This window comes from Buteo buteo, chromosome 17 (assembly GCF_964188355.1).
Source record: "Buteo buteo chromosome 17, bButBut1.hap1.1, whole genome shotgun sequence".
Classification (NCBI taxonomy): domain Eukaryota; kingdom Metazoa; phylum Chordata; class Aves; order Accipitriformes; family Accipitridae; genus Buteo; species Buteo buteo.
Window position 1 is genome coordinate 22,192,257 of NC_134187.1, and position 11,102 is coordinate 22,203,358.

At 41.2% G+C, this 11,102-nt stretch overlaps 1 protein-coding gene across 10 annotated transcripts in view; it reads left to right on the forward strand.

Annotated features, from left to right (window-relative positions):
* The first annotated feature begins 496 nt into the window (after positions 1–496).
* Positions 497–11,102, forward strand: part of FBXO25 (F-box protein 25) — a 35,581-nt gene continuing 24,975 nt past the window's right edge. For 3 of the 10 annotated variants that reach the window (XM_075049228.1, XM_075049232.1, XM_075049238.1), the window contains exons 1-3: positions 497–621; positions 5,640–5,783; positions 6,734–6,781. In XM_075049228.1, coding sequence (XP_074905329.1) covers positions 5,647–5,783; positions 6,734–6,781 — 185 coding nt within the window. In that variant the 5' untranslated portion in view covers positions 497–621; positions 5,640–5,646. Of the gene's footprint in view, positions 632–4,713; positions 4,949–5,639; positions 5,784–6,733; positions 6,782–11,102 lie in introns of those variants that run through there. The other 7 variants (XM_075049229.1, XM_075049231.1, XM_075049230.1 and 4 more) reach the window with 7 other exon arrangements.

The following is an 11,102-nucleotide window of genomic DNA, read 5'->3' on the forward strand; positions in this document are numbered from 1 at the left end:
AAGGCCCCAAACGAAGCGCGCCTGTCCCGGCGGGACGGACACACGGGCTGCGGCGGGCCAAGGCCCTGACCCACCCGCTCCCGGGCACCCGAACTCCTCCCGCTGCCCCCACGGCAGCGCTCGGCCGGCGTCTCCCTCCCGCCACCCGTTTCCACCCAGGCACCGGGATTAAGACCCGAGGCGAAGGGCGCGACCCGCTCTCCCCGAGGGCCCTACCGAGGCCAAAACGCTCCCCGGCCGGCCACGCCACGACACCGGCGCACCGGGCGCGGACCACGGCCACACCCCCCGCTCACCCCCGGGACGGCGGGGGCGGTGCAGGGGACACGCCCCGCCCCGCCCCGCCCCGCCGCTCGGCCCGGCTCCCGCCACACGCCCCGCCCCCCACCGCCGACCAAAACATTGACACGTGCGCCTCCCTCCCTCCCCCCCCCCCCAACACCTCACGTGACGCGCCTGGCTCGCGCCGGCCGGTGACGCCAACCGCCCCCTTCCGCCAATGGAGAAGGGCGCTGCCGGGTAGCAACAAGCGCGGCGGCCAATCAGCGGGGTGGGGGGCGCAGCCCCGCGTTACTTCCGTCAATAGCCCCGCGGCCCGGGCCGAGCGCGCGCTACCCTGAGGTGAGGTGAGGTGAGGGGAGCTGAGGGCAAGGGGAGGGCGGCCGGGGCGGCGGGCGAGGGCCCAGGTGTACAAATGAGGCGGGGAAGGGTGTTGGGATTGTATACGGGAGGCCCGTGGGCCCGGGGGTTTGGAGCTGGGTGTGGACAGAACGGGCAGGCGTGGCTTGAGGGGTTTGGGACTGGGTCTTAGGGGCGTGCGGAGCTGGAGTAGTTCGGGACAAGGTGTTAGGGTGGGCAGGTGGGTCTGGGGAAGGGGCTGCGGCTAGGGATGAGGGGCAGCGTTGGAGGGGGTTGGGGGGAGGGGGGATGCCTGGAGCCTGCCTGGAGGAGTGGGGTGTTGGGATATCAATGGACTGCATGAGGATGGGAGAACTGGGAGAAGCGAGGGCTGGGACAGCAGCAGGCTGTGAGGGAAGAAGCCTAGGATGGGCGGCTCAGTTGGAGATGAGGAGCATTTGTGCCTGCTGGGAACTGAGAACTGCATGGCCTGGATGCACTAAAATTGTTGTATGGGCGAAATAACAATCAGAATAGGGGTGGGCAAAAGAAAAGCTGGGGAGTTAATGAATTGTGGTCTTGCAGAAGTTTGAGACTTGATTTGAGATAGTCTTTTGATATGAGGAAACATGGGCTGGGATGAAGTCTGTAAGCAGACTCTGACCTCTGAGTCACAGAGGTTGGCTGGGCTAGGTCCTAGAAGAAGGTCATCTGCCTGTAGTGGGAGTGTAAAGGAGCAGTTTCTGTTGAAAATTGAGCTGCTGAAGAGATTTTGTTAGCATGCTAAAGGAAGGGATGGGTGTGCTGCTGGATTGTTAGGAAACTGGAGAACTTTGCCTGTTCCCATCGTGTTGGCAACAGACTTGCTACTGAATAACAAGAATGGTTTGGGTCATAATGACATGCTCTTAAGTACAGCAATATATAAACAGATTTCCAGTATGGTGGCAGAGTAATTGGATGACGTGCTGCAATTGTGAATGGCTTTGCAGTGACTTTGCTCACATGTTGAGTTAGCTACCTCATGGAAAGCAGAACTTCCTTATAAGTGCAAGGATGGCTGGAGCAGTTACTGTAATATCCAGTTGTACTAAGCTGGCATACACAGCCCTCCTTTTCTGTGCTTATTTCTGGTGTTTCTCGTTTCCTCAGTCCTTTCTCCCTCTCTCCTGAGGAAAAGGTATATGATGCAAAATTAAGAGCTCTTGTTCTTATTTGTTTTTAGGAAAAAGCTAAATGCAATCAATGTCTTGTCTTAAATCCTTGTTGTTAGCTAATGACCACATTCATTCCCCAGTCTTTTTTTCCTTTAAAGGAAAAACTGCTTTTTCCCCAAAATCCAAGTCTAGGGAGCTTATCTTTCGTTGTGGTGAAGGTTTTAACAAGTAAACAGTTGCTTGCTATTACTGAAGGTATACTGCATAAAGTATGCTGAAACTCTTGAAAGCAAGCTCTTGTCTGGAAGCCACAGGGATGCTTTAGTGCAATGCTGTACAGGGAAGCAAAGTCTGAGGGGAGGCAGAGCAAAACATGGATCTTCTTACCTGTCCACGCAGTCATACTCCATGATCACTTCTCATATGAAAGACATGCATAGGAGAAGTGTTTATGATACATTGCAGCTTCTTAAAATTTGGTCACTCCTGAACAACAATCAAACCTACGCTTCAGTCCTGCAGGAATTGAGAAATGTGGGATTATTTATTTTTTTTTAGTTACATATGCACTGTCACTAAAAGAATACTTTTACATTTCTGATTCCCATGAGCTACAACTTTTGACCATGAGTACAGGTCATTTTGCGGTATTGCTGCTGATGGATGCACTCTTAGCTGGTGCAATAGTGAAACTATGTCTTGGACTAAGAATATCTGTTTCTTTAGGACAAAATATAATTAGGTCAATGTGTACCAACCTCACAGAATTACTGACTTTTTGTAATCTTCCATAAATGTTTAAGTAATTTTAAAGAAGTTAAAGTAATCTGTGATTTTTCTAATAGCTTTTTTTTTCTCTTAGAAAGATAATGTGCTGAATATATCATACATATACAGAAATCATTCATGTCTCTATGAGCTTTTTGTCTTAAGTGTGATTTTCCAGGATTTCTGAAGCAGACATCAGTAGTCTTGGGGGTAGGGGTGAGGGGGTGGGGTGCACTTCCTGATACTGTTATTATTTTGAAAACACTTAATGTAATTTTTTTGAGGAGGGATGACAGAACATCTATTCTGTATTGAAACCTTGCAATGAAAGACCATCACCTTTCAGTTTGTAAAGATCAGGAATGTAGTCTGGTTTAGAGCATGTAACTATTGAAGCATGTCATTTTAAATGCCAGTACAGCTCCCTAGGAGGAAGTTATGCATAGCACTTACACGGGTGGCCTGATACCTTGAAACCACAGGGTTTTTTCCAAAGTTTAAGAATTTATGAAGTATACTAAGCATCCTATTCTGTAAATCATGATTAGCTTTGGACTTAAGCTACTTCCATCTGCTTTAACAAAATACTCCATGTTTTCTTGTATTGTTTTCAGGAAGTTTTTTTTCTTTATCCTCATTTTTTTTTGTAACTTACCCTGTTAACTTCTAACAATACATGTTCCCACTTTGCTGCAAGTATGTGGTCTCGTTTTTTTCACTTCCTTTTCCCAACAATTCTTTATCAATGTAAGTATTCTTGAAATATTTTAAATCTTTATTTCAAGTTATCCCGTTTAGCCTATAATGAAGTCTGTGGTTCTGAATTCTCTCTAAATTTTAATTTTTGAGCAATGACATGCACCTACAATAGTGTTTTATTTTTATATCAGAGCTGCTGACCAGGAATAGCTCATGAGCTCTGTATCTCTAGATATGGTTCAAAACCTCCTGTTTTATGTTTGTCTAAGATGATGTTTTTGACTTGCTGTCTGCTGTTTTCTGAGTCTCTTTCAGTGATTTAACAAATTTTCAGGTAAATTCTGCTAATCATAGCAGGATGAAAAGTACTTTAACCTATGTTACTCTGAAATGCACTCATGAGCACCAAGTATTTAAACAGTTGTATGATAAGGACAAGAGGCCTTAATTTTAGTCAAAACAAGGGGAGTTCTAAACAACTTGGGGAAAAAAGTATGTTATGGTTCATATTACTCCTAGGAAGCAGTAAAAAGATTGGAAAAGCAGATAGGCATGATTAGAGTTTGTGGTGGCTGGAGGAAAGGATGTGGTAAATTTAGGAAAAGATTCCTGTTAGATGCAGAGGAAGGCTGAGTTATGAGTAGGAAGGGGACTTTGGTCAATGTTGAGGGCTAGACAATGCACTTTGTTTTGTGTGGTGTGCATTTTTTAAATTAAAAAAAAAATACTGGCTCACTCAACTTGTATTTATTTAGGCTTTTTATGCATCTGTCCCTTCTCCTGTTCTAACTGGTATATTGGGCAGATGCTGGTCAAGAGTGCAAATGGATAAATAAATTCATAATGGTGTTTGATGTGGCCCAATACTTTTTCAAGTTGAAAAAATATTAGAAAATGCATACTTGTTAGGAACAAAGCTGTTGGTGTCAATATATTAACATATATTTCAAATATGATAATGCTGTTTTCCCTGTATAGCTGGCATGTGAAATCTCTAGTTAAAATAAGGAGCAACATGTATGCATGATGAATGGGAAGAAGAGGGCAAAAGCTAGCAAGGTCAGAGTCTTCAAAGTGTAGAAAACTGCTTTGTTCATATTCTTACTTAATGTGTCAGAAATGATTCTTCCTTTTGATAAGGGGTAGCAGAACACTGTTTGAATGATATACCTGTGATGACTTGCATCTGTTTGTAGGAATTTCAGGAGACATTTCATAGTTGACTTTATGATGCAGTCTCTATTTGTCCTGGTATCCAGTTAATAGCCTAGTGTGGGAGGTGACCATCAACAACAACTGAAAAAATATTTGGGAAAATGAAAATTCCTTTACTGAAACATCACTGTACAGTGTAGCACAAACTCAGTATTTATAAGCCTTAGGGGAAAAAAAAAAAAGGCACAGCATTGATTTTTGTGGCCTGTCAAACTCTTTAGCAACTATTTATTAGTCAGTCAAAATCAGTAATCTGTTTGGTCATGGTGGAGCAGATTACACAGGATATAATTTTGCTTGTTTTGGTATCATCCCTTTCCTGGACTACCATGATTCTTTTCCTTGTTCTCTAAAGAACTAGGAAACCTACCTTGATCTAAATAAATGCTGAAACACAAGAAGAATGAGGTTATGGAATCAATAATATACTTAAGAAACCACTGATTCTGTTTCTTAAAAGGATGCTCCACAGAGAACTTTCTTTCCTCAAGGTAATATTTTTTTTTTTTAAGGTTAAACAGTGTCCTGGTTTTGGCTGGGATAGAGTTAATTTTCTTCCTAGTAGCTGGTACAGTGCTGTGTTTTGGATTTAGTATGAGAATAATGTTGATAACACGCTGATGTTTTAGTTGTTGCTAAGTAGTGCTTATCCTAAGTCAAGGATTTTTCAGTTTCCCATGCTCTGCCAGCGAGGAGGAGCACAAGAAGCTGGGAGGGAGCAGAGCCAGAACAGCTGACCCGAACTAGCCAAAGGGATATTCCATACCATAGGACGTCATACTTAGTATATAAACTAGGGGGAGTCGGCCAGGAGGGGCGGATCGCTGTTTAGGCATCAGTCAGCAGGCGGTGAGCAGTTGCATGTGCATCACTTGGGTTTTTTTCTTGGGTTTTATTTCTCTTTCTTTTTGTTATATTCCTCTTCATTACAGTTGTTATATATCATTATTATTGTTATTTTATTTTAGCTATTAAACTGTTCTTATCTCAATCCACAAGTTTTACTTTTTTTTCCGATTCTTCTCCTCATCCCTCTGGGAGCAAGGAGTGAGTGGCTGCATGGTAATTAGTTGCTGGCTGGGGTTAAACAGCAACAAAGAGAAAACTGAAATAATGACAAGAAGTTTTGCAGCTTTTATTAATAATTAAATAATACACAAACAATCTTCTTGCTGCTTATAGAGAAACCATGCCATTTTTGGGCCAAGATTGGAGATCCCCTGGATGGAGATGGGTTAAAACAGAAGATGGATGGAAACGATGTGAACCCTTCAGTCCTGCACTTGAAGATGGGAATAGTCAGCTGAATGATATCAGTCACGCTGTGTAAGTTAAAGAAAAAAAAGTGATTCTGCATGAGTTAATAGCAGGTGGGAAGGCAAAGATTGACTTAATTTCCATTCAGACTGCAAGTGTTTGTGGTATCATCTGCCTATGCTAGAAGTACACAAATGCAACCACATGTTTTGTTTAGTTAGGCAGACAGGAGACCCCTATGGAGATTGTCTGTCTTTTGTCACTGCTTCGTGAGTTGCTTATTTTAGGCAGACAGATCCCATCTTATGTTACATGTCTTTAAAAATAATAAAAAAAAACTCAAAAAAAGCAACCAAACAAAACCTGTCAAGTACTATTTAAAGATAAAAGTGATACTTACAAATTGCAAGTGCAACAGGCATATTAAGTGTTACCTGGAAGTGAATGAAGACTTTCTTCTGATTTGGTGTTGGATTAGGACTGTTCATGGCAGTCATGTAATGCCTTTGCTCCAAATACACTCATATTGTATTAGAGAATTACCATAAAACTACCATTAATTGTGTATGTGCTTCTGTAGAACAGGTGAGAGAGATATTAGTTAAATAAAGTAATACTTATGGCAGGTGCCCACAGACTGGTGTGATACAAATAGCTTTGTCCAAACAAATTCCTCCTTGGTTTCTCCATGAAGAAATAGTTCTCAGGGATAGCATTCTTGGTCATAAATTCCAGCGTAATGTGCTCATAATGAGAAAAAGGAACATTCAGTGTTTTGTTGTTAGTCCAGTAAATGATACAGTAACTGATCTGATTTAGAGGGAATATACTGGCAAGCTAGGACTTGCTGCAGTCATACACCTGTGTTTTTTCTAAATTTGTGAAATAAACCTCAAGAGAGTTATCAAGCAGTGAAGAATTATTATTAAGCTTATCTTGACCTACTGTTTTCTTCATGCCTTTTTTTCTTTTTGTGTTCATCTGTCACTGGTCTTATTTGGGCTTCTTTTTCCACACAGTCTGGCCACCTGGATACAAAAGACTATGCTTGTCTGGAAGAGTGTTCAGTAAGCCTCCAACATAAAAGCTGCCTTAAATACCTTTGAAAAAAAATCTTTTCTTCCCTCTTTCATATATCTTTAATAATATAGTTGGCAAATGAAAGGAAAGCTAATTTAATTTTCATAGCTATTTGCACAGTTACTAAATAATTATATCTTCTAGGTTGCTTGAATGAATATTGTTTGGCAAGTATGACATAAATGATCATTGTCTTTGTGAATATCATTAAGACTTCTGCTCTTCTGATCCTAATTTTATATATATATCTTTTCTGCAGGAAGCAAGGTGAGGTATTTTTATTGCTTCTTCAAGCAAAAATACTAGATTTCTTTTTTTCCTTAGTCCTGCAAGAACTTAGTATTGAATTCCTCTGGAGCTGTCTTGCTAGAAACAGATTTAAATCAACTGTTTTTGGAAATATATGAGCATTGAAGTTCAGGACTGAAATAAGTATGTTAGTTTGAAGGGACTGGCTGTGAAATGCTCTGAGGGGGGAAAAAGTTTTCATGAAATCTGAGGTGTTTCATGATTTGGGTTTCTTAGGCTAGCTTGATAATTTGTCAGAATCCCAAACTCGGGGACCAACCTAGTCCGCAGCAGATGCCCCCATCTGTAGTGATGCCCCATTTCCCCATCTTCATCTTGCACATTTCCTACTTAGCAAAGTCAAACCACACCATATTCTGTGGCCTTTTTTCTTTCTTTTTTTTTTTTTTTTAGATTCTGCTTGTTATGTCTATTCAGTTAAAAAAGTATATGGTCTAAACTTATACTACAGAATTCAAGTTGGTACTTCTTGGCAAAGTAGCACTACTTGGGAGTAATTTCACTACACCTTGAACTTTAGAGCTCTGACTACAACTTGAGCTTTGCATCTATGAGTTAACCTTTGCTGCTAAACAGCAATTAATGTCTATTTGCAGAACATTATAGAACAATTTAGCGTGGAAAGGACCTCTGGGAGTCATCTGGTCCAAACATATACTCAAAGCAGGGCCAACTGAGGTTGGGTTGTATAGGGCCTTGCCCAGTTGAACTTTGTCCATTTCCAAGAATGGAAATTCCTCTTTGGGTTCCTGTTCTAAGTTCTGTGACCCTCACTGGGATTTTTTGTTTGTTTGTTCCCTCTGCCCCTTAAATCTGATAAGAATTTCTCTTATCACAGATTGTGTCCGTTACCACTTGACTTATTACTGCCCACGTCCTCTAACCTTACAGTCTAGCTCTGTCTTACTTATACCCTCATATTAGATATTGACAGTAATCAGATTTCTCTCCACCACCACTTCTTAACACTGAACAAGCTCAGTTCTCTTAGCTTCATGCATTATGTTCTCCAGTACTTAATAACCTCAGTAACTCCCCACTGGACTTGTTCCAGTATGCCAATGTTTTTATTGTATTGGGGAGCCCCAAACTAAACACAGTACTCCAGATGTAGTTTCTCGTGCCAAGTAAAGGGCAATGATTACTTCTTTCGGTCTGCAGGATACACTTTTGTGAACTTGGACCAGGGTGCAGTTGGCTTTTTACAACACAAGGGCACACTGCTGATCTGCATTCATCTTGGTATCCACAAGACCCCTGGCTCCTTTGCTGCAAAACTGCTTCCTATCCTGTCTGTACCCAGCATATACCCGGGCGTGAGGTTCTATCCCATGTGCAGGGCTTTGTATTGAAGTACAGCAGTGTACTGTGTCTTGCTGGCTGGTTCTCTGTACCTTCTTAAGCTATTTGGAAACAATTATCTGTCTATATTGAATAGACAGCTCAGCTTAGGATGTCTGTTAACGTGTTGTGGCACTGAGTAAGAATGAGGCATGATAAAATGCTTCCTTCCTTGTGGAAGAAGCATATAGTAAACAATGCATAAATACTTTATTTGTCTCTTTTTAAACTGCCCTGTGAATGGGATGAGGGTATATGCCAGTCTGGCTGTCCTAACAGGGTTTTATTTATTTTCCCCCATTAAATGAAGTAATATTTTTCACCAAAATATTCTGTACAAATCTATGCTAAACGTAGTACTTGAGTATTGTATTCCAGGAAGCAGTTATGGCAGTTTTCCTTTAAAAAGAAATAAATTGAAGCTGTGTTGACTGAAACCCTCTTTACTTTTATTTGTATTTTCTTCTGTGAAAGAAACTATGGATGGAGTTACTTGACAAACTTTGTCTCTTATCCATTACAAATACTCTCTCTTCAGAAATTAAAAAGATCTAATCACAAACAGATTCATAAATAAACCTTCAAGACATGTAAATAACTTAAATTGAAGAATATGTTTTTATTAAAATAGAACTTTTTACCTTATTCGATTAGTCATCTAGTGCTGGTGGTGAATCCAGTTGATGAATTAGTCAAAAATGGGGGACCTAATGATAACCATGCTTGAACAAACGTAATCACTTGTGCAGGAACAATTTAAATGATTTGGAATAATTCTTGAATAGTTGCACTTAAAATTAGTTCCATTTATGGAAACTAAGATGGAAAAACCGAGACCCTCAGTTCTGTAGCTCTTACTTATTTGGATAATTAATATTATTATATAAGTGAAAAGTGCCTTGTATTCAAGGTATACAGTAGCTGGAAAGGTGGTTGAGGCAGTGCTTATTCAAGCTCTGTGGGCTGAATGCTGGCCACAGCTACCTGCAATTTGTACCTATAAATTCTAGCACAGATACGTATTTCCACTGCCATGGCACTGTGTCCTTGAAGCTTGGTGGCGGAGAGAGAACAGCACTGCCTTACAGAATTGTATGTAAAGATCTCTCAATAGCCTGCAACTTAGGAGTAAAGCTGTCTTGTGCTTTCTTTTTGAGGTAAAAGAAGGAGAATCAGACTAATCTAGTAAGATTTTTCATGATGGTGGTATTCCTTTTTTTGTGTGTTAGGCTCATGTGAACTACTTGCACTGGCAGGGTAGTCATTAGAGTCTACAGTGCCTCTTGTCTAATTCTGTGAGATACAGTGTTCACAAATGTGTTTTTGGCACTGGATAGAAGTCCTTGGATTTGAATCTAGTCTTAGATAATTTTGGCATTTGACCAATACATTGTAATGTTATTTGGTGCAGGCACTTAACTCAGGATTTTCCAAGCATGGTCAAGCTGTAAACGGCTTTGAGCCTCTTCTAAAACACTTAGTGTGTACTCGAGGGCATTCCTTCCTCCATGAGAAAAGACGCAAGGGGATGAAGAAGAATAGTTGGAGCTTGGATAGCCCTGTCAAGTTTTCCAGCATTTTAAGTGTCATACCCAAGAGGTTATTTAAATACTGCTATGAAATTACTTTTTTGAAAAAGCTGAAATTCTTGCATGCTTTATGTAGGGTATTGTAATTCTAAGGACACCAGGTACTTTGCTTTTAGAAGCTTTTAGAACAATTTTGTATGAAGAAGTGCATCATCAAGACAAGAAGGTTAGAATAGCTGTAAATTGGCAGTATTGTGTATGTATTTAAATCCTTCCAGGTGCACTCAGATGTTGTGTGCAGTATTATGGTAAAAATGCTAAATTAAGGCTTCTGTTACATCATATGCACTTGATTTGATTTCTTGTATCTTAGTTTGGTGGTTGGGGGGGAAGGGAGGCAGGCAGGGGTTGCTTTTGGAAATGGTGGAGCAGCTTTGTTACTCATCAAGCAGCTTTCCGGATTTCTGGAAGGAAGTGCCTGTATTTCTGTCCCATTCTTCTGATGTCTGTAGGCCTGTTGCTTCCATTCTTGGTAAGAGACTTAAAGTTTGTCAAAAAGAATGGTGATGGTTACAAATAAGTAGGGAAAGACTCTCCACATGAAGTGGGACAGAACATGAAGAAATAAAGCCTCATATAAGAAGATCCTCAGAGATAACAGCGTAATTAGTCTTTTCGCTAAAACGACATGGAGAATTCCAGGAATGTCACAGGTGAATTTGAATGTCAGACAAAGGTGTTTGAAATAGCCCTCTTCATCTTTGCAATTCCTTGTGTTAATTGACTCCCCTTAAGCTGCCTTGCTTGTTTATCTGATGCTTGAGGAAGTGTATACTATTGGGGGGGCAGGGGTGGGCTTTAAATCACTTCAGGTATGTTACTGATCTAAATTGCTTTCTAGGGACACTTCCTCTCCAGGAACAAAAGAAGGAATCCTGCCAGATTTACCTTCCTTTTTCTACAGTAGGTCTTCAGGAATGCTGCCTCCCCTCCTCTCCCCATTGCACTGGGTCAATAGGAATGGGTGTGTTTCTGTTCTGCCCGAATTATGTTGCAGACTATCAGGCCCTATCTCTCTAGTCTTCTCTCTATTGTTAGTATGATAAAGCTAGGTCTGGGAGCTTTGGGC